At 57.8% G+C, this 21,885-nt stretch overlaps 3 protein-coding genes across 3 annotated transcripts; all 3 read right to left on the reverse strand.

The window, feature by feature from the left end:
- Positions 1-4,898: 4,898 nt before the first annotated feature.
- LOC141751674 (adenylate cyclase type 10-like) lies at positions 4,899-7,664 on the reverse strand. The gene is made up of 5 exons (XM_074608824.1): positions 7,480-7,664; positions 6,988-7,086; positions 6,654-6,829; positions 5,821-6,043; positions 4,899-5,707 (listed from the first exon to the last, which is right to left on the reverse strand). The coding sequence occupies exons 1-5, from the start codon at positions 7,555-7,557 to the stop codon at positions 5,690-5,692; spliced, it is 594 nt and encodes a 197-aa protein (XP_074464925.1). The 5' UTR covers positions 7,558-7,664; the 3' UTR covers positions 4,899-5,689.
- Positions 7,665-7,735: 71 nt separating this feature from the next.
- LOC141751768 (adenylate cyclase type 10-like) lies at positions 7,736-14,919 on the reverse strand. The gene is made up of 8 exons (XM_074609133.1): positions 14,552-14,919; positions 13,653-13,845; positions 13,030-13,116; positions 12,310-12,593; positions 11,561-11,697; positions 10,755-10,880; positions 9,460-9,714; positions 7,736-8,814 (listed from the first exon to the last, which is right to left on the reverse strand). The coding sequence occupies exons 1-8, from the start codon at positions 14,614-14,616 to the stop codon at positions 8,180-8,182; spliced, it is 1,782 nt and encodes a 593-aa protein (XP_074465234.1). The 5' UTR covers positions 14,617-14,919; the 3' UTR covers positions 7,736-8,179.
- Positions 14,920-15,281: 362 nt separating this feature from the next.
- LOC141751770 (adenylate cyclase type 10-like) lies at positions 15,282-20,043 on the reverse strand. The gene is made up of 7 exons (XM_074609135.1): positions 19,917-20,043; positions 19,384-19,477; positions 18,989-19,077; positions 18,228-18,419; positions 17,993-18,114; positions 17,325-17,417; positions 15,282-15,306 (listed from the first exon to the last, which is right to left on the reverse strand). The coding sequence occupies exons 2-7, from the start codon at positions 19,466-19,468 to the stop codon at positions 15,282-15,284; spliced, it is 606 nt and encodes a 201-aa protein (XP_074465236.1). The 5' UTR covers positions 19,469-19,477; positions 19,917-20,043.
- Between the last annotated feature and the right edge of the window lie 1,842 nt (positions 20,044-21,885).

A 21,885-nucleotide genomic window follows, 5' to 3' on the forward strand; every position in this document is an offset into this window, starting at 1 on the left:
CCCTACCTTTGCCATTTCCCGTCCTCTCACCGCATCTACCCCTGCTGCTTTCTGGAGGACGAGCAGAGAGGGTGGTGCGTCCAGGAAGGCTTTGGCCTGGTGCTCTACATCACCTTCCCCAGCAGGGCCACGTTGCTCTTCCAAAGGCAAATCTGGAAAGCAAAAACTTGTGTAGCCAAGTGACTTGTGGGAAGTGGACAACACCTAAAGCAAAACCCACCCAAAGCCCTCCACCAGCTTTCTGCTCTGGCTGTGAGAACCCTCAGTCCCTCCTCCTACCTCTGGATGCGTCCCTGGCTGCTGGCGACTCCTCAGCTGAGGGACTGGAAAGGCCAGACATCTTGGCCCCAGTGGTTTTCTAAGAGGAACTCCACCAGCCCCTTCACCTGCACACGAGAGCCTTGCTTTCAGGGCAGGGGGCTGAAAAGTTGTGGAGCAGCCTTTCCCACTCCTCCCCCTTGCCTCCACGCAGAAGGCTGTGGCTGTGGGGCTGCTTTTGCAGGCAGCCAGCCCACCACCTTTTGCTCTTTTAAGCAAGTCCTGTGGTGACATGGTACCCCAGAGAGAATCGAGTCGGACAACGGGACTCATTTCCGAAACAGCCTCATAGACACCTGGGCCAAAGAGCATGGCATTGAGTGGGTATATCACATCCCCTGTCACGCACCAGCCGCCGGGAAGCTAGAACGATACAATGGATCGTTAAAAACTACACCGAGAGCAATGGGTGGTGGGACTTTAAAACATTGGGATACACATCTAGCAAAAGCTACCTGGCTAGTTAACACCAGGGGATCTACCAATGGGGCTGGCCCTGCCCAATCAAAACTTCCACGTACCGTAGAAGGGGATGAAGTCCCCGTAGTGCACATGAAGAATACGCTAGGGAAGACAGTCTGGGTTAGTCCTGCCTCGGGCAAAGGCAAACCCATCCGTGGGATTGCTTTTGCCCAAGGACCTGGGTGCACTTGGTGCGTGATGTGGCAGCATGGGGAAGTCCGACGTATACCTCATGGGGATCTGATTTTGGATGAGAATAGCCAATGAATCAAATTGTGTGCTGTTAATTGCTAAGTAACACTCTCACTGTATGTGCTCATTACTATAATTGCTATCAGTTGTACTACGAGTAAGGCACAGGGGTGATGGGATAAGAACTGACCTCAGCAGCTGGCGCCCAGCAACTTCCTCAAGATCTACATCTTCAGCCCACGGATTGTGTGCATGAGCCACACCGGGTGCACCAGTCACAACCTCCGAAAATACAGCATGCAACAGACCAGCACCACCCAGCATCTCACCTGCCCTGAGAGACTGTTCTAACAGGTGGAGCCCAAAGCCATGGATTAAAAGAACTCAACGGACGCTTTGGAGGGATGGCCCATAAACTAAGGGCATTATATCCGCATGAATATATATGTGTGTATATATATATATGACAGGGGAGAGTGGTGGCAATTCATTGGAACCTGTAAGATCCGGGCATGGCATAGATGGTATGGAATAAGGGGTGGATAATGTCCTGGTTCCGGCGGGGATAGGGTTAATTTTTCCTGGTATTCCATGCCATGTGAGCCATGCCCACCCTGAGCTGCCCGGGGAGGGGGCAGGAAGTCACCGTTCGGAGCAGGCTGGGGCGTCCCGGGTCCGGTCGGGGAGCGGCGGGGAGCGGCGGTTCCGTGATCGTGTTTGTATATTCCTCTGTCCGTGTGATTGTTGTTGTTTGCTTGTTCCCTTTGCCGTTCTGTTAAACTGCCTTTGTCTCAACCCAAGAGTCCTGTATTGGGAAGGCCCGAGCGAGCGGCACATGGTTCTTTGTTGCCGTCTGAGGCCAAACCACAACATTCAGGTTTCATCACTACTGTGTTATCCTGAAGAACACTTCTAGAACACTGTTAGCATCATATAACGGTTAATATCATACAGCTCGGAATTAAGTCTTCTCACCCAGGGTCGAATTTCCTTGGGGTACACATTGAGCTTCCCCATTCTCCAGCATCACCCACCAAGTACCTCCAGGTCCTTGAGCAAAAACAGTCCCACGAATGGGTTTGCCCTTGCCTGAGGCAGGAAAAACCCAAACAGTTTTCCCTAACCTATTCCTTTCATGCTGTTCTCCTGTCCCGTAGGGATAGAAGAGACTCTTTAGAGACCCAATTCAACAGTCCCATAAAAACAAAGAATGTTTCCACATTAATTGAGATATATATATACTTTTCTATGTATATATATCTATACCTTGGTAGATCATAATTTCTCTTGGAAGTTATACCGTTCTCTTCTTTATACCTTATTATATTCTTACCATGGGTAAGAATGCCTTACCTATGATCCTAAGTAACAAACCAAAACCCGCTACTTATTGACTGCCCTCTGTGTTGTGCTCTGGTTCTGTAATGAAACGGTTGGTACTAACTACGAATTCCTGTGGAGGAGGAGAACGTAGTGTGCGGCAAACAAACCATCCAGCACTGTGCCGAGAATCAGAAAGCCCAAACCCGAGGGCTGAAGGATGAGTATGTGATGATACATGCATAAATACGCGTGTTGTGTTCCTTGGGTTTTTTTCCTTCATTACTTCATTGGTAAGTAATGAAGTACTCTCCTCTACCTGTCCCCGAATGTCAGCAGAGGAGACTGTATTTCTTTCTTGCTAATTGCCTTTGGCGTGAAGTCGGCAACCTTGTATTTGAGATTCTGTGTGGGATGTTCCGGGTCAGTCTCACCTCGAGGACAAAAAGCCCAATGTTTGTATCTAGGACCAAAAACAACGGAGAAGATACTCTCCTCGTCATGTCGCGTTTTTAAAAAATGAGTGTTTTTCCTTCAGAAGCCAAACAGGTGGGGATGGGTCAGCTGAGACCCATTTTTTGAAATGTCAAGTCACCAAGCATGTGGTAGCTACAAATTGGAACCACAGAGAGCTTCTCATCATTGCTTTGAGCAATGCAGTAACTTTCACAGCTTCACAGGGAGACACTCAAGAGTACTTGAAAGACTGGAAATTTAATTTCACTTGGTGCAGTGGAGGCTCAGTAAAATGAAAAACAGGGTTTAAGCCAGCAAATCTACAAGCACAGGTCACTCGCCGAGGCAAACAGCTCCGGTGCTGGCACGTTGGCAGCAGAGCCGGGCAACGGTGGCGAAAAGGGGCTTTTTCCGAGTTTTTCTGAGGCCGGGAGAAGACCGGGCAGTGGCAGGGACCCGCAGGGAGCCCGCAGCTGACAGCTGATGCGAGAGCGTCTGACGAGGCCGGGGCGGAGCCTGCAGCAGCCGCGGCAGGTTTAAAGGAGGCGTAACCGCCACCAACGGTCACTGGCTGAGGCAAGTGAGCCTGCAGCAGCAGCGGCCAGCCCCCAGCCCCTTCAAAGGCGGCCCAAGGGAGTGCGGTGAACAGGGCGGGCAGGCAGGGCATGGCGCGTCAGTTCGCGTGGAAGGGCGCAGGACGCTCGGGGGGGAAGGTCAGCCATGGTCTCCAACTGAAGGACGCAGCTTCCCGCATCTGCTGCACCTGCCAGAGCAGACGTGGCCGTACCAACTGAGCTCCCCTGGAAGCACGCAGCCCCCCAGGTCGCCGGCTGCAGAGAGTGCCTTAATCTCCCAGGGCTGGTGGGTGGTAGAAGAGGTGACAGCTGCGTGAGGTGCCACCAGGGGGATGATCTGCTCAGCCTGGCAGCAGAGCTGAAAGAGGAAACAGAAGGGCTGCGGAGCATCAGGGAGAGTGAGAAAGGAATGGATTGGTGGAAGCAGACTCTGACCTCCCTGAGTCAAAAACCAGAGGAGCCCCCAAAAAAACCCCGAGCTGAAGGAGATCTGGTCCCTTCGCCCTGCCACTGAAGGCAGTGGCCAAAAGGAGGCCAGTGAATGGAGGCTAGTCCCTACGAGGGGAGGGAAGCGAACTCCCTCCTTGCCCACATCCCCCAACCAGGTGCCTCTGCACAACAGGTATGAGGCTCTTGAGGAGGGAGGCCAGCCCATGGATGGCATGGAAGATGGTTTGGCTACACCAGAAGAGATGCCGGGACCAGCAAGGCCTACCCCCAGTTTAAAAACTGCCTCTGCAAGGGAGAAGAGGCGGGTTATAGTAGTAGGCCCAATATGCCGCGCAGACCCTCTTGACAGGGAGGTATGCTGCCTCCCCGGGGCCGGGGTCAGGGACGTCACTTGAAAACTTCCCAGCCTGGTTAAATCTGGCTAGGGGCATCAAGGATAACAAGAAAAACTCCTATGAGTACGTCACGGGTACAGGCAAGACTAGGGAAGGTGTGGGCCCTCTCAGGAAGCACACAGGAGACCTGGTCACCCAGGACACGGAGAAGGCTGAGATGCTGAATGACTTTCTCGCCTCGGCCTTCACCAGCAAGGGCTCCACCCACACCACCCAAGTTGCAGGATGCAAAAGCAGGGTCTATGAGAATGAAGAAGCGCCCACTGTAGGAGAAGATCGGGTTCAGGACCATCTGAGGAACCTGAAGGTGCATAAGTCCACGGGACCAGATGAAATCCATCCACGGGTCCTGAGGGAGCTGTCAGATGAAGTCGCCAAGCCTCTTTCCATTATATTTGAGAAGTCGTGGCAGCCTGGTGAAGTTCCTGCTGATTGGAAAAGGGGAAACAGAACGCCCATTTTCAAAAAGGGAAAAAAGGAAGACCCAGGGAACTACAGGCCGGTCAGTCTCACCTCTGTGCCTGGCAAGGTCATGGAGCAGATCCTCCTGGAAACGCTACTAAGGCACATGGGAAATAGGGAGGTGATTGGTGACAGCCAACACGGCTTCACCAAAGGCAAACTCTGCCTGACATTGGCAAATGTCTTACTCTTTGGTGTCTTTGGTGAAATTACAATAGAAACTGTGGCGGCTCTCTGTCAGTGAACGGACTTATTTCAGAGATAACTCACATAATATGTGTGCTTATTTTTGAACTTCAGTACCAATGTACCTTGACAGAAGAGGCTTGAAACACAAGGAAGTGCCTTCCTTCCCCGATTCTTTCAAAACACGCTGGATTCTTTCAAAACTGCTTGCGATGGGAAGTGGCTAATTGTACTAATATTGACTCCTCCATCCAACAAAGAAGGAACTGCAACATGCCATTACAAATTCTACTTTTGTAGCCCTCCAAAACACTGTCAAGTTGCTTTACAAATGCTAATCAATGTCTCCTGAAGTCTAGTAGATTGAAACGCTCTGGCGATACCACTTGACTTGGTCATTGCAGAGTTGTATGGCGGAGAACAGAACTCCAGAGTTTTCATAAGAACCATTTTATTTGGAAAACAAATATACAGCTCTGGTGACAGAAGAAGTCGGTAAAGTTGTCCTGAATGGTCCCTGTTTAAGAAAACCATCTGCCACGCTAACTGCACCTGCAACAGCACCTGCAACGACAGCACCTGCAACGTGGTCTCCATCTGCGTTTCCATCTTCAATTTTATCTGCATCCGCACCGGCATCCCCAAAGATGCCTTCCTCTGAAATGGTACCTGCATCAGCAACGCTCCCTCTGTCTGCAAGGGCATCTGCAATGCTCTCTGCACTCCGGTTTTGTCTACATCTGCAGTGGCGCACGAAAGGGTATCTGGTGTGGCATCTGTCTCTCCCATGGCATCTCCGTCTGCAGTTGCATCTGAAAGACTACCTGGTTTCTGCAAGGGCGTCTGCAGCGGTATCTGTGTCTGCCACGGCCTCTACAACGGCATCTGCACCTGCAACGGAATGGGCGGTGGTATCTCTGATGGTATCAGTACGGGTGTCCCTGCCTGTATTGGTGCCGGCGTCTGTGAAGGTCTCTGTACGGTGCCTGTGTGCCCAATTGTACCTGTGTCTGCGTCTGTGCTGGCATCTGTCTGTGTCCTAAGTCTGTGCGTGGCGGGAGTTCTGCTGTCCAACAGGAGTCCAACGCCCTGTCCGTGTTGGCCTTCATGCGCGCTGCCAGGCGGGAGAACCTCCGTCCGCTGGAAGTGCCCTCCAGGCTGAAGAGGCGCTCCAGTAAGGAAAGGCAGCAGCTCTGCTGCAGCAGCCAGGCCAGCCTCTTCATCCTGCTGCACGAGAGAAACTGCTGGGCCCAGAGGCTCTCGCTGTACAGCGCTAAATCAGACAGGGCTGGGGGAAAGCAGGGCGGCGGACAAGCCAGTCGCACCTCCTGGGAGGAAAGGGAGCTGATGGAGAGGAAGGGGGCAAACAAAGCAGTGCCGCCAGGGGAAGCTGACCGCTCGAGAGGGCGCGTTGGCGCTACAGCGCCCGGGGGCCCAAGCAAAGCTGGGAACCGGCAAGAAAAGGGTTATCGCCCTCTGAGCTTCCTCGCTCTCACACCTCACCCCCACCCACTGCTCCTTCCCCTGCCCCTCGTCAGCCTCTACTCCCTGTTTGCAGCTCTCTGTCCCCAGCCACCACCAAGGCCCTGCCGCCGTCGACGCGTGCCGGCAGGCACAGCCCCGGCTGTGAGCTGCTTTTTACCCAGGGGGGAAGGAGCATGCAGGGGGGAGGGAGTGTGGGGCTCTGTCGTTCCCCATTCCACCCGCACATCGCTCCTTAACCCCTCGGTCCTGTAAGGGCCGTGCGTCAGGTCACGTGTGGCCTCAAGCCCAGGCAGGTCTGGGACCAGGTAGGAAATGGCTCTTCCTCCCCTGGGTTCTCAGTTCTGCTCCTTACCGGCCCTTCTGCAGAAGGCAGGCTGCTCTTCTCACGTAAGCGACACAAGGCAACTTTTCCACCTGAGCCTTGACAAAGGCGCCAAGGAAGGTCTCGGGGAAGTTCCTTCTGAGCAAGCTCAAAGCCTCCCTCATCATTTTCTCTGCCAGCTGAAGGCGTTGCATACACCAGCAAACCTGCAGAGGAAAAGGGAAACACCCTGATCTGCTCGAGTCGGCCAAGAGACTGCCGGAGTCTGCCGGTGGCTTGTGATGCCAGGGATAGCCCCTGCAGCCGGGGAAAGCATCCAGCTCCATCCCCCAGGACATCCCTCCAGACCTCCCCATCTCTTTACCTCCCCTTTGAGGCTGAAGAAGGTGGCCTCTTCAAAGCAGGCTATCGCAGTGGCTTTCATCTTCCTCAGGACCTCCGCTTCGTTCAGCTTCATGAGGGCCTTTGCGCAAGCACAGAGAGAGCAGGCGAGCGTGATGCAGAGCCCATGGCCGGCCTCGTCCTCCCCTGTTGCCTCTGGCATCTGTCTTAAGAGGGCCCGTTTCTCCCCCTGCTGATGCCCGCCCCAACACAGTCACGCCGGCTCAGAGCACAGGCACCAGTGCTCCTTCAGATCCCCTCCCTGCTAATTCCCCTCCTGCTATGGGCACGGTGGCCTGTGTCTCCGTCCACAGAAGAGGCAAGCCGGAGGAAGAAGTCAGGCTCTGACCCCAGCATGTCCCTTCCAAGGCCCCGTCAAGGCATGCCCTATTGCAGCGGTGAAGTTGTCCTGCCCAGAGCCAGCTGACTGAGAGGACTCCGTGCACGGTGGGCACTGGCGAGCGAGGCAACTCACCATGTAGCTGTTGGAGACGTGCAGGTAGGCAGCAGCACACTCCAGAAGGTAGTAAAAGGCTCGGTCGGCATCGCCCATTGCCACGTAGTGGCGAGCCAAAGGCACAAGCACCGATTCCACGATGGCTCGGCATTCACACCAGTGTGTGCCGTTGTGCTGCCTGTCGGTCTCGTCGGGCAGCTCAGTTGTCTGTTTGCCCTCTGGCAGAAGCCGCTCCGCCACACTAGTCAGAGCACCGTTCCCAGGGGAAGAAGAGAGCAAAGAATGCACAGGCATCACCTACACTGGTCTTTTGCCCCACAGAGAGGCCATCAAAAGCCCTTTGTTCAAAAGGGAGCGCGAGCCCACGGGCAGGCATGACTCCTACAGCTGCTTTGTAGCCAGGGAGAAGAAGACAAGCTGGGCTTTCTGTCACCTCCCCCAGGCAAACCACCCGGCTCCCTTGTGGTGGCTTTTCGCCTGCAGATTTTGTAGCGCTCCTCTCGAGGAACTGGAAAGCAAGGCCTGCTCCAGCGTAGTGTGACCATCACTAGGAGCCCACGGGCTTCCTCCAGCACTGTCTCACCTCCGTGGCCATCTCTTCCCAGCTCCCACCTCACAGAAAGCCTCTTCCTTAAGCTAGAGTCACAACCGGCAGGCAAATGCCAGCGCTTCCTTGGTCTCCTCTGGAGACCCCTGAGGCCCCTGCCTTTACAGAGAATCAAACCCTTGTCTGCTCACCCGGTTTCCGCCTCCGTGAAAGCCTGCTGCTCTGCGGCATCTGCAAAGAAAACAGGGGGTTAGACACCTCCTCGCCTGCCCCAGGGGAAGAGCTGCTCTCGCTCTCCCACTGGGCTTCAAGGACCCTTGCGAGGGTGCCGACACGCTGAGCAAAGTCTGCGGTGGTTGTCCTCAGCTCCTGGGCTCGTCCCCGGCAGACCTCCTCCCAGCCGATCCCCAGCATACACCCCTGGGCTCCTGGAGGGCCCGGGCTGTGGAGCACGGTGCACAGCGTACCCCCAGTGGCGTGGGTCCTATCCTGCTTCAGCTCTTCTCCAGCCAGCACCAAGGCCTCCCAGCTGCATGAGTCGCCTCCGTCGGCAGGGTCCCGACAGCTGCCTCCGTCCTGGCTGCTGGTGACGGCGAAGTGGTGGAAGGCGACAAACTCCCCTTGGCCGCAGCTCCTGCATTTGTGCGCGTGCTGCTCCAGGAAGGCGGCACACTTGCCGTGCAAGGCGACTCGCTGCCTCTCGGGCCACAGCTCGTACGCAGCCTTCTGCAGCAGCGGGACGCAGAAGGCCAAGACGCCAGGCTGCTGCTCCTCGGTCCTCGTGCTGGGAGAGGGCCTCTGCACACCTGCAAGGCAAAGGGCCTCGGCATCAGCCCCAGCTCAGGGCCGTCGCAGCCGGGGCACGAGAGTCATGCCTTGGCGTGCACCCTTGCCAGCCAACCAGCACTGCTGCACACCGAGCCTTGCAGCACGGGGCAAAAGGGCCCAGCTTGCCTTGCTGACGCTAGCCCAGCCCCGCGGACACAGCGCTCAGCTGCGCTCCAGGCAGGAGCTGGGCATGTCACCACCAGCCCAAGCAAGCCCCGTCCAGCACTTTCTCCCTGCTCTTGGCAAGGCAGTCCCCAGCCTCCTGAGCTTCCTCCTGCACCACAGGGGAGTCAAAGCTGAATAAAAGCCCGTCAAGGGCCCCGGGGCAACCTGGAGAGCATCTTTGATCAGGTGGCTGGGAGAGGATGTCAGGGGCTCCACACGCCCTCCCGTGCCTGTGCTACGAGCAGCACTCGGGATGGCACTTGGTGGGAACCTCCCTCCAGCGCAAAGCTAGCGGGCTTTGAGACTGACCCGTAAGGTCTTTGAACAACCCATCGCAAAGAGCCGTGCCTGCCTGAGCCCCAGCCACCCCTCACAGCAGGGGAAGCGCACCATGCCCTGGGGAGCCCTGCCGGGACACAGCTGGGAGCTCCCTTGTCCACCTGCCCGCTACCACTTACTGCTCTCCACCTGCGAAGAGGTGGCTGGCCCCTCGGTAGGATCTTGCACATCTTCTGGCACCTCTGTGTTTTTCAGCCACCTCAGGATGTTGTCGCCCACCAGCTCGTCCAACAAGGAATTCATATGGGTCCTGAGGCCAGTGGGAAGGATGTGCAACAGGAGCTGGGTGGTAAACACCGGCCCGATGATGGCTGCAAACTTCACAACCATCCGCGTCAGCGGCTGCATCCGATCCAGCTGAGTCAGCGCAATCTCTGTCAAGAAGAAACAACACGTCTCTCTTGCCTCTTCCCCATGCTGAGGCTGGAGAGGCTGGAAAGTTTCAACCCATGAGATGGGGTAGACTTTGGCCTCCTCTCCTTGCGGCTGCACCTACTGGGCAATCGCAACCCAGGGTAGGCATCTTCAAACTGGCTCCGCTCCTGATGGAATCGCAGGCCATGAGGCCTGGGGAAAAGCCAGATGCTCAAACAAATGCTCCCCCACCGAGGGCAGGGAGGGCAGGACCCAGCAGGTATGCGCATCCCATGATGTGCCCTACCAGATCTGGAGTAGGCTTTTGCCCAACAGCACACACAGAGAACTTTCCCCACATCACAGGTGGACACAGAGCTCCCCACAACGCTTGCCTTAACTTGGCCAGACAATACTATTCCTTTCTCTTGGTTTTCTTTTTTTTTTTTTTTTTTTTTGGACAAAGCCACTTCACAGCAGGAATACTTTAGCATGATGTCTCTTCACAGTTCATAACAAATGTCTATGGCCAGAGAGGAGGGACACTCATTGAAAGCTCCCCCATCCAGCTCCCCTGGCTACAGGAGGATTTCCATGCCGATCCGCAGAAAACAAAAAACCAAAACAAAACGAAAAAAAAGAAGAAAAAAGAGAAGGATTTGGTTTGGATTAAGTGCCTTGAGACCAGCATTAGCTGGGGAACTTAAAAAGAGAACAGCAACACAGATGCTGCGTCAAAGTTGGGACAGAGGCAAGTCAAAGCCTTTTCCCAGCAAAGTATTTGTTTTGGTGAGAAAAGGGAGCCATTTCAGTGTTGCACGGATAACCTTTTCTCTCCTACCTGCTGACGGAGAGCAGCCAGCAGGCTCACAGGAGGGGAAAGCGGCTGCCTGCAGCCCCAGGCCTGTTTCTGGTGGGACCGGAGCCGCCTTCCCAGCAGAGCCCCCACGCTGAGAGGGTGACTCTGCAGCACACGGATGCCCGGCCTCCCTCCAGCCCCTGCCCCGGGAAGGAGCCCCAGCACAGCCGACAGCCGGCAGAGCGGCGCTCGGCTCCTTACCTTTCAAGGGGATGGGCAGCGCGGTGTTCTCCAGGGTCACGCCTGGCCTGAGGAGGCAGACCCTCCCGTCATTCCGCGCCTCGGAGCTCCAGGTTGCTGCGAGGGATGAAGCCTCGGCTGCAGATGCTGGGCGGAGCAAGAGAGCACCGATAAGGCAGTTCGCAAAGCGACTCGCAGCTCGCGAGCGCTTCACGATTCACTTGGGATGGGACAAGTCGCCCCTGACATGGTCCAGTGCCTGCCCTGAATGTGGTGGTCATGAAGCAGAGCAAAACAGTTCCCACCAGTTCCCAGCCAGGGAAACTGCTGGTGCTAATGCAAGACGTGGCCTCAGTCCTGGCTCTTCCCAAGGCCGCGGCACTCTGGCTGGCATTGCTCTCTCGGATGGCATTACCACCGTTTTCTTCCGTTACCGGCACTCTTGTGGGGATTTATGGTTTGGCATTCAAGTTTCCTGGGCTCGTCCCTCACCTCAAGCTGGGGTTTGTTCTCAAGTGAGCTAGCCTTTGGCCAAGCTAAACTGCATGCCCATTGGAATGCCTAAGAAACACCACAAGCACATGTGCTTCGGAAGGATTTCCCCTGTGTTTTAGCCCCACAACCCCCGCCCCAAGAATGTAGGTCCCTCCGAGCCACCAGAACTCACTGCCCCTGCTTTGCCTGTCCCAACAGCAAGGCGCACAGGAGCCCACACCTCCGCCAGACCAAGATCTGACTCTGCCCAGAGCCATGGGGGAACAACGGGGCAAGACTCTGCTGTGGAGAACACGCCACAGCAACTCGCTAGTCGCAGCCAAGGTGCTTACTGATCAGGCTCTCCCAGTTGTCCTTTGCTTTTCCAGACTGCCTCCGGGTGCAGAACTGGAGCATGTCGTTGGCACGAAGGCAGCGCAGCAGCTCCTCGCAGTAATATGGGATCCCTGAGCTGGTTCGGATCAGGAACCTGCACAGGAGCAGACCCGTCGGGGACCAGCACAAGGAAAGTAAGGTGAAACACAGTTCAGCTGGGCGGCCAGTCACTCAGGCATACCAGGGTAGCCAGCATCTTCATCACAGCTACGCCTCACTTTGGAAAGGGATCGTCCTCCCACTGCCTTGGGATTTTGTGCCCCCTGAACCCTCCAGCCTTTGCCGAAGTCCACGGGAAAAGAATTGCGGACAATGCCCAAAGCGCAGAGCAGCGAGCCCTGCCTTTCTTCTCCTCAGGAGCCTGGAGAGGATGGACCTCTGCCCCGGGGAACCTCCCCCACAGCCCAGCCACCCAGACCAAGGCCTTTTCTGTTCACACCCAGACACAGCTGGGCTCAGGACTCTTCCTCCCTTCCTCCCTGTGCGGCAGCCAAGGCTGACACCTCCCAGGCTGGGTGTCTCGGGAGTTGCCCGCTCTCAGCGCGCACCCACCAGGGTGAGGCATAACAAGCCGCCCACGCCTGGCACTCGCTAGAGTCCGGGATGCTTCTAGCGGCCCTGCGCTCCCTTGCCTGGGGGCCTGATTCCCTACCACGGTCAGCAGAGGTTCAGGCCCTCAGGAAGAGCTCCCCTGCCTCCAACTTACCTCACCAGATCCCTGGGGATGCTGACCACTCCGAGGTCCTTGCAGACTTTCTGCATCACAACTGAAGCTTTCAGCTTGTCCAGATGAAGATAAGTGATTTTCTGGGACGTGGCGTTGTCTGCTGCGGCTTTGCGAAAGCTCTCGGTTATCTCGTAGCCTGGGGCTAAGCTCATGACCATGAAGAGGGAGACCTTCTGGAGCACGGGTGACATGATGAACCAGGAGTCAGGGTCGATGAAATGGGCATTGTCGATGACAAATATGCCAAAATCTCCTGTAAGGGTCTGAAAAAAAGCAGGTTGCTCTGAGGGGAATCCAGTGGATTCTCAGCTGTCTTGCAGGGGACGAGATTTAGCCTCCGTCTCTTGAGAGGATGCTCTGAAGTCTCTCCCCAGCCACTTTCCCGCTCGGAAGCTTACTGACTCTTTGAGACTGGAGGGTCATACCTAACATCACTTGCCCTGCAGAAGGAGGGAGCTCGGGCAAGGGAACCCAGAAGACATTGTTCCTCCTCCAGGGCACACTTTACGGGAGGAAAGTCCTCGGGTGTGTTTGTGGGGCTGCGGGGGGAAGTGGGGGGGCGAGGGCTTTCTCGGGCTCTGACGGGCCATGACCCAGGTGCGCAGTCATCCTGCCTGCTCACACCTCAGTGGTACAGAGCCCGCAGACGGCAGGGTTTTTCCTTCTCTGACCCAGGGGGAAGGAAGGAGAAATGCTCACCTTCTCCAGCACTTTCACCCGAGTCGAGTGCAATTCCAGTCTTCTTTGAGTTTCATCCATCTCGCGAACATTGTCCGAAATGGGGAACTGGCCAGAAAAGCAGAGTCAGGGAGAAACACGGCTCCGGGGCTCGGCACACCTACCCAGCACGCAAGACCGCAGAGCCCACCGTCTCTGACAGCCTCAGCACCTCACCTCTGCCCAGCACAGGGGCAGGGAGCCGCAGCGGGGACTCCACCCAGAGCCTAAAGCAAAGGCCCTCTGCTGAGGGTCTCTGCAGAGCTGGGGCTTGGGCTGAGCCGGTTCTCTGGCTGTGGGAATCGTGGGCTGGCTGGGGCAGACCCCTCGCACAGCGGTGACCTCGGCACGAGGTCAGGAACAGCCTCTCTCCAGTGCCACTTCCAGGGTGCCGAACAAGGCACCGGGCACTGCGGATGCGGCGCAGGACACCAGCCCCACAGACAGGGAGCCCCCCGGGCCCAGGCATGGCAAATGCACACTGTGACCCCCGCAATGCCCACCCCGGAGCTAAGGCACTCCCAGCAGCGTGCCCACTCAAGGTCAGACCCAGACAAGCTCAGGAGAAGGCCTTCTCAACGTCCACAGGGGCCTCTGGCTCTCACCTTGACACCGAAAATGTCATTGAGGAGGCAGTAGCTGCTCTCTTCGATTGTCCCTTGCAGCTTTGTCTTCAGCACGCGCTGCCTGTCGCCGCGCGATTCACAGTCCTGGAGGCCCAGGGCCCTGGCCATCAGCATGTGGATGGCAGAGAAGGGCTGCCTCGTGTCGATCTCCAGCAGTTCCAGGGCAACCACCCTGCGGTGCAAAAGCAAAAGGCACTGAGATTCCCCACAGCCCCAGCCTTCTAAGACAAGAGGGGTGGAGGTGCCCTTTGGGGGGAGCTCTTCAGCCCCCCATCTCCAAGCGCTTCCCACAGAAGGCCAAGCTTTTCCCTCCTCGTACGAGAAAGGGCACAGAGGGGCAGTTGCTGCCAAGCCAGCGGGAGAGCCGGGTCCAGAGCCTGTGTCTCTGCAGCGCCGGCCTAGGTCTCCCTACGTGCCCCCTGCAGAGGAACTCACGGGGCTGAGAGGCAAGAATGGAGCAAGTGGTGGGTTTGCCTTTGGGCTCCAGACCTTATCGGTCTGCCTGCCAGAGCACAGACCCCCGTGCTCCTCCTGGGAAACACGCCGAGGGCGAGCAGGGCTTCTGAGACAGGCAGCCCTGCTGTCTCTGGGGTCTGGAGTGGGATGAAAAGCACTGAGCTTGGGCTCTTTCCTTCTATCTGCGCCTGACCCAGGGGTGAAGGAGGAAAGGCCGTGGCTCCAGAAGCCACCTCCAACTCCCCAAAGAGGCAGAGGCGGGAGCGGAGCACGCAGGTGCTCCCAGGCAGTGTCTCCAGGAGGCTCTGTCGGGAGGCTGCAGTCCAAGGGCCAGGTACCCTGGCAGAGGGGCTGGAGCGTTCCACGGCTGTCAGGGGATGGGCAGGGGCAGTGTCCCAAAGCTACAGGTGGAAAACCTGTACCTGTGGCCAGCATCCTGGCCTAGAGAGGCCAGTTCAGCAAGTAAGTGGCTCTTTCCACAGCCCATCGTGCCCTCAACCGCCAGGATGTTCCTTTGGCCTGAATCCCTATAGGCGTTCAAGCAGCTGACAAAGAGGTCAGTCTCCTGCTTCCGACCTGCGAAGACAAACCAGAGAACGAGCTGCTGGGGGCGTGCTGAAAAGCAAAGAGCCGTCCCTTTTGCGGGCACCCTCCACCGCAGCTTCCCTCCCCGCTACCACATCGGCCAGCCTGCCGGCACCCAGGCCTCCTTCCCACCTGCTCGTCCACGCTTGGGCACCTCTGCCTTCCTCAGAGCAGTCACGGGGCCACCTGCTTGCCTGCCCCGCAGCGCAGCCCCCTCGCCCTCTCCCCTATCCCACAGGCACGGAGATTCTGACGGCCCCATGCGACTCCCCGCAGCGATCCAGCACGAGACTGTAAGGGATGACTGCAGCCGGTTCAGGCAGCTGCGTCCCAAACAGACTCAAAGCATCTCCTCGCTGTGCCGTGAGCTGCACAGCACCTCCCAGTAGCTAAGGCAGCGTCGTCAGTCCCGTTCTGGTTTGGTCCGGGCTACAGTTAATTTTATTCAGCAATAGCCTGTACAGGTCTATGTTTTGTATTTGTGACCAAACACCGCTGTTGATAACACAACCATGTTTTAGTTATGGCTGAAGAGCGCCTGCGCAGCGTCGAGGCCTTTTCCATTGCTCATGCTGCCCCGCTGGCGAACAGTCTGGGGGTGCACAAGAAGCTGGGAGGCGGCACAGCCGCCACAGCCACCACAGCTGACCCCAACTGCCCAAAGGCCTATTCCAGACCATACAACGCCGTGCTCAGCAAGAAAATCCGGCGGAAAGGAGGAAGGGGGGACGTTCGGAGTGATGGCATTTGTCTTCCCAAGTCACTGTCACACGTGATGAAACCTTGCTTTCCTCGAAATGGCAAGACGCCTGCCCACCCATGGGAAGCAGTGAATGAATGCCTGATTTTGCTTTGGGCGTGTGTGCAGCTTTTGCTTTCCCTATTAAGCTGTCTGTGTCTCAGCGCACCAGTGCTCTCACTTTAACCCTTCCGATTCTCTTCCCCATCCCACTGTGGGGAGCGAGTGGCTCTGTGGGGCTGAGCTGCCAAGCGGGGTTAACCCACAACAGGGCCCAAAACATTCGGCAAGACCCCGAGTGAATACAGGCATCCCCTGCCTCCTGACATTGCCGTGTCTTCGCCCAGATGCTGCCAAGAAAGCAGCTCTGAGGAGTACAAGGAGGAGAACCCACCGTCAAAACTCTCCATCGATTTGGCAGAAGGAAATCTCTTTCCTGACCCCAAAGACAGGGATCAGTTTAGCCCCCAGGCTGTGAGCAGCTCCACAGTTGAAAGCAACCTTCCTACCAGGTCTGGAAGACAGCAGGGAGCAGCAGGCGCCCCACCTCGTTTTCCACCCAAAGATATCAAGCAAGCAGAGACCAAGACAGGCGGCGCTTTCTTAGGGCTGCTGCAGGCAACACCATCCCTGGTAAAAGCCTCTCCCTTCCCAGCAAGGCACTAAAAGTTACCAAGGGGAAGAACCTGGGCTTCAGAAGAGCAAGGCGTTCTCCACCTACCCAGCAAGGGGACGTACTCCGACCTCTTCTTGGTAAGACCCACGCCAAAGATGCTAGAAGCAGGGGAAAAGACAACACAAGTCAATGAGACGGTGAGAAGCCAGGGGACCTAGAGAAGCAGCCTGGCGTGGTAGGGAAGGAGGTGCTCCTCGGGTACCGGCTTTTCTCTGGAGCAGGCTGTTATCCCCTGCACTCTTTCCCAGCCAAAGTTCAAGCTGACACGCTACGACAGCTTCAAGCGTAAAGAAGCCCAGCGGCCACGGTGGGACAGGAGAACATATCAAGAGTCCATCCCCAGAGGCCAAACACAGAGAAACAGGAGAAGACACGTGAAAGAAGCCAGGGCGTGCTGTTGGCTGGGAGACAGCTTTACCACTTTGGCCAAGAACACCAAGCGTCTTTGAAAGGGGGACTTGTGTCCCTGAAGGGCTTGGGATGCCAAGCACCTGGCACCTTTGGCTCAAGTCTTCCCGCAGTCTCAAAGAGACGGCAGTGGTAACCTTCAAACCGTCCTCTAAAGGGAAGGTGAAATCCTGGCCCAGAAGAGCTGAGATTTCTGCAGGAAGACCTGAGGAAGAGTGTCCCGATGGTCCACGTTTCCCCATGGGGACCAGACTGGCCCAAAGCTTCCTGCTCAGAGCAGCTGGGACAGAAAACTCCTTGGGTCAGCATTCCCAGGGCACGTGGTGGAGCAAGCACAGCAGGGAAAGCACAGCCCAAAGCCCTTTAGACCCAGCCCACAAGGCCAGGTTGTGTCTACCAAGACAGACAAACCTTCCCCATCCCTCTGGTTTCACTCCCGCTCTCTCAGCAGCTGGAGACAGCAGGGGAGAGGGGCAAAAAGCCTGCCATGCCAGGGCTTCCGACCGTCTCAGAGGACACTCACCTCTCCTCGGTGACCCCCACGTATTGATAGACAGGGCCAGGCTGCCTGAGGCCTTTCATCTCTCTCTCCGGCAGCTCCTTGAAGTAGAAAGCGGGCAGCCGGGAGGCGGCGTAGGTCACTGCATCACAGGACACCAGCCCAGGGTAGTGCACCATCATCCGGGCAGCCAAGTTCACCTTCTGGCCAAGGACTGCCAGAGAGAGAGCACGCGTTAGAGAGAGAGAGCATGCGTCGGTGTGGCCCGTGCCGCCAGCCCCGCGGCACCCTTCCAGGCCAATACCTGTGTATTCGTGTCTCAGCGGGTGGCCAGTGACTCCGCAGAACATCGTCCCTCTGGTAACTGCCACAGACATTGTCCTGGCACACAGAGAAACAGCAGGGCTTGAGCAGCGCCCCAGGCGCAGTCCTGCCCGCCTGGCTTCATCCCTTCCCACACCTCCCCTCGGTGCCAGCCTGGGCCACCGGCTGTGCTGCCCTGCCAGCGTGGGTCTCGGGGATGTGGAGAGCTCAGGGGTGCAACATCTGCAGGTTGCAAGGGACAAGGGGCAGGGGCAGAGCACGTGCAGGGCCACAGCCCTCTTGTGAGCAAAGAGAGAGGGAAGAAGGCGCCCGCCATGTCACCGCCTGGCGATGACAGCCACTTGGGATCAGGTGGCTGGGCCCCATCCCCGTTCATGGGGCAGTGGCCCAGAAGGGCCGGCCTCTGGCCCTCACGAGGGCTCTTTCCAGCGCGGTGGCCAGCAGAGTGTGCTTGGAGGGACTCCGTCTGGCTGCCGTGGGCTGAGCCCAGGGGTTGCCTGCACCTCTCAGGGCACTGCCTCCTTCCTGCCAGGGACAAGGGAGAGCAAGCTAGAAGGCACATCTCTTTCTGTGAAGCCCCCTTGCGCCGTCCCAGGCAGCATGCACCCCGCCGACCCCCGCCACACACTCACTCTCTTTCCTCGAGCATGGTGGAGCACGAGTTGAAGATCTCCAGAGCACTCTGCAGGGCGTGAAGGCTCTCGCAGGGCAGCTTGTTTCCAGGGAGTCCCAGCACGCAGAGGAACGTGCAGCCCTGCCCAGGACAGATGTGGAACATGTTGCTACAGCGCCTAAGAGGGAGTCTCTCCCTCGCGCTCACTGCCCACCCTCTGGCGCTGGGGGAGGCCACCGTTCCCCCCCACTCACTTTATCACACAGGAGGACTTTGTTGATGTGGCCCTTGTGAGGAGAGAGGATTTCTAGCATCACCCTGCTGGCCTCCTTGAGGACGGTGCTGAGATGCACCGAGCTGGTACCTGCAGCAAGCTGCAGCTGGACAAAGATGCAGGTGACTGGCCGTAGCTCAGAGAGGAGATCCATGGGCAGTCCTGCATCGAGCTGGAAGACAAGAGCACGACGGCTTCACCAGCCTGCTCTCCCGGGCTCTTACTGCCCACACCAGTACCGAGGGAGAGCAGGCGTGCTGGCGATAGCGGGTAATAGCAGAGGAAGGGATAAATCCTCCTCTCGGTGCAAAAGGGCGGGCAGGCCGCCCAGCCTGCGGCAGGCAGACGCCGAGTCATAACACAAATGACAAAGGAGAGAAGGCTGCTCCGCTAACACGCCATCTGGGGACCGGTACGGACATGAGGGGAGACCCTCAGGGATGCTCCAGGGACTTCAGGGGAATCTCCCCTTTATCCCACCGTCGTGTCCGCGGCACACCCAGAACCATAGCCACGGAAAAGACAGAGGGACAGGAGTCCTCCTCCTGCCACCCATGTCTCTCTGAGGACAACGCAGACAATGGTGCAGCACCGGTGCCCCTGGGCTCAGTTTCCCTGCGTTGTCATCGCAGGGCGCATTTTCTTTGATTGGTCTGTTCCCGTAAGAGCTCCACCTCTGCAAGGCACCACTTCTTCTGCCCTCCGAAAATGCAGCCCCCAGCAGCGGTGGCCTTGCCGTACCTTCCCGAGAGCAGCGACTGGTATGTACTTCCTAAGCACATCCTTGGCGTTCAGGTCACTGGGCAAGAGAAGAGTAGGCCTCATGGCACCTGAGGAGAGAAAAGGCAGGTGGTCGCTGGGTGGACGGGACTACGAGCTGTTGCAAAGCAGGGCCTGGCCCTGGAAGTGGGGGAGAAAGAGTCTTCTGCGCTTGCTCATGTTGCCACCTCCAGATGCTGAGGGCAGAGCTCTCCCCTGGAAGGAGGAGGCGGCAGCAGCCACCGCCCTGGGAGGCCCAACAGCCTGAGTGCTAACGGACAGAGGGAAGAGGGAGGAGGTGGTTCCTCTCTGGCCCCTGAAGCAGCAAAGCCCCACCTTTCGGGACAATCACAGAGCAAGGGGAAGTGGGCACTCACCTTCCCTTTTTGAGCGGTGTCTCACTGGGTCTTGTACGAGCTTGCGTAAGGCGTCTTGGCATTCGGACCAAGGCATCGGATCCATGCCCGTCACCTGAAGACACACAGAATGAAAGCACTGCCACTGGCCTCCCCAGGACTCCCAGGGGACAGAGCCTGCCCTCCACCGTCACTGCCCAGAGAAGGGGAGAAGTAGCCCACCTGGCTGGATGGGACAGCAGTGCTTCCTCAGAAGCACCGGAGCTGGACAGCCATTCTCCAAGCATGCCCATCTCCAAGCAACCACAGCTCCATGGCCCACAGAGGACATTGCTGCTGGGGCTCAAACCCTCCCAGCGCCTCCTGACCCCTCAAAGCAAGAAAGCCCAGCCCACGGTTACCCTTGAGATGGAAGGACAAGACCTTCCCCTGCCTGCCCGCTTTCCCACCTACAACTCTCTCCACATTCATCTCCTCAGCCTTCCAACACCTCCCTCCTTCATGGCCAGGCCCAGGCCCTCAGAATGGCTCTCGAGGCCAACCCATCCACCTGCCTGCACAGCTCTTGTGCCTGCGAGATGCTTGATCCTCAGCCGGTGCTGCTCACAGAGCTCCCAGCAGGTGGCCGAGAGGACAACTTCACCTGCACCCGCAACCTCTTCGGCGTCACGAACTTCAGCCAGGCACGGGCCAAAAACGCAGAAGTGTTGCCAGCTCTCATCTCCGAAAACCGGGAGGCTCATGGTCCCTGCAGAGATCCCTGGGGAGAAGGAGAAGCAGAACTGACACAGGGAACATTTGGAACTCCACAGCCCCCAGCATCTCGGCTGCTCAGAAGCTCCTCTGAAGCCCAGCGGGGAGAGGGGCGTTACGGAGGGGTAAAGCATCCTCCCTCCTCCTCGGGGAGACGCTGACACTAGTCCCTAAAACAGGCGTCTAGAAATAGACGAACCGAGTTGACATTGAGAATGTGTTGAGTGCGCCAGGCGTCATCCCCAGCTGCCTGCCCCAGAAGCCCAGCAAACCAGAAGCACCCTGTGGCATGGCAGAGTGCCACACAGCTGCGTCTGGCACAGCGCCCGTACCTATCTTCAGTTGGATCTTCTGCCCCACATCTGTGTCACGTCTTCCGTACTTCTTCTGGATCTGCTGGCTACAGTGCAGCACCAGGCTGATGGTCCTGGCCACCTCCTGGGGTGGTGTTCTCCACAGCACCAGCACAGCATCTCCTGGGGAAAGGGAGGGAAGGTAAAGGCTCTGCCGAGACCTGACTCTCCCCGACCTACGGTCTGGTTCTGCAGAGACAGCAGAAACCAGCTGCCGTGCGGAGGAAGATGGGCTTGTGGGAGGCCATCGTCCTGGAGGACCGTGTCCTGGGCACCGGGACACCTCTCCTATCCCGGGCCAGCCACAGCAGCAGACGGCTGGCAGCGGTGACACCCCCTGTCCCGAGCGCTCCTCTGCAGCTGCAGCACTGGAGAGAGGGCACTGCTGGAGGGGTGCGTGCGTGGCCAAAGAGCTGGCTCAAGGCGCTGCACAGAGCCTCTTGAGAAGGAGCGCAGAGCAAACGGCCGCCACGGGAGTTAAATGCTACAGCTCAGTGCCCGAGGTCATCGCCCCGAGAACCTACCAGCAAACTTCAAGATGTCTCCTCCAAAAATCAGGAACTCTGTGGACAGAGGGAAGAAAAGGCAGAGTCATGTGGACACCTTCTTCCAGAAGCCACCGAGCAAGGCCCTCTGCCTGGGGGGAGCACCGGGGCAAGGGTGCACTGTGGGGCACAGCTCAGGAAAGCACCGCTCCGGCCTCTCTCCCAGGCTCACGGTGGTCACAGCCCTTGTACCCCGCACAGCAGGCAGGGAGGCAGGGCCTCCAGATGCCACCAGACCTCAGAAAGGTGAAGGCTGGAAGGTACCTCTGGGGTCCATCTGGTCCAACCCCGCTGCTCAAGCCCGGCTGCACAGAGCCAGCTGACCAGGACGGTGGCTGATGGTTTCCGAATAGCTCTAAGGAGGGAGACTTCACAAGCTCCCTGGGCAACCTCTGCCAGTGCTCAGTCACCCTCACAGTCGAAAAGTGTTTCCTGATGCACAGAGGGAACCTCCTGTTCCACTCTGGGCACCACTGGGGAGAACCTGGCTCTGTCCTCTTTGCACCCTCTCTTCAGGTTGTAGGCACGTTTCTAAGGTCCCCCCCGCAAGCCTTCTCTTCTCCAGGCAAACCAGGCCCAGCTCTCTCAGACTTTCCTCATAGCACAGACGCTCCAGACCCTGGCGCACTTGCTGGATGCCCTCAGCCTGCTCTGGGCCCTGACGCAGCACTGAGACGGCTGTTCACGCCAGAGGCACCGAGGTGGCTGCTGAGAAAGTGGGTGCCTCCTCGGCCGCAGCGGGGAGCAGAAAGGACCCGCGCTGGTGCTGACCCGCCAGCAGACCCTGGCTGCGCTCGCTGTTCCTCACAGAAAGCCCCAGCCCTTCCAAGGAGGCAGGACCAGGCTGCCTCCACCCTCCACCATCACGGCCC

The sequence above is a fragment of the Larus michahellis genome, chromosome 15 (genome assembly GCF_964199755.1).
Source record: "Larus michahellis chromosome 15, bLarMic1.1, whole genome shotgun sequence".
Taxonomy (NCBI): domain Eukaryota; kingdom Metazoa; phylum Chordata; class Aves; order Charadriiformes; family Laridae; genus Larus; species Larus michahellis.

Coding starts and splice junctions, on each gene's coding strand:
- LOC141751770 (XM_074609135.1), bottom strand. CDS start 19,468: ATGGATCCGATGCCTTGGTCCGAATGCCAAGACGCCTTACGCAAGCTC. Junction 19,078..19,383: donor ACACCGCTCAAAAAGGGAAG/GTGAGTGCCCAC, acceptor TTCTCTCCTCAG/GTGCCATGAGGCCTACTCTT. Junction 18,115..18,227: donor AAGTCCTCCTGTGTGATAAA/GTGAGTGGGGGG, acceptor TGTCCTGGGCAG/GGCTGCACGTTCCTCTGCGT.
- LOC141751768 (XM_074609133.1), bottom strand. CDS start 14,616: ATGGGCTGTGGAAAGAGCCACTTACTTGCTGAACTGGCCTCTCTAGGC. Junction 13,846..14,551: donor GGCCAGGATGCTGGCCACAG/GTACAGGTTTTC, acceptor TTTGCACCGCAG/GGTGGTTGCCCTGGAACTGC. Junction 12,594..13,029: donor GGGTGAAAGTGCTGGAGAAG/GTGAGCATTTCT, acceptor GCTTTTTTTCAG/ACCCTTACAGGAGATTTTGG.
- LOC141751674 (XM_074608824.1), bottom strand. CDS start 7,557: ATGGGCGATGCCGACCGAGCCTTTTACTACCTTCTGGAGTGTGCTGCT. Junction 7,087..7,479: donor ACGTCTCCAACAGCTACATG/GTGAGTTGCCTC, acceptor GCTTGCGCAAAG/GCCCTCATGAAGCTGAACGA. Junction 6,044..6,653: donor TGCCTTCTGCAGAAGGGCCG/GTAAGGAGCAGA, acceptor TCTCTCGTGCAG/CAGGATGAAGAGGCTGGCCT.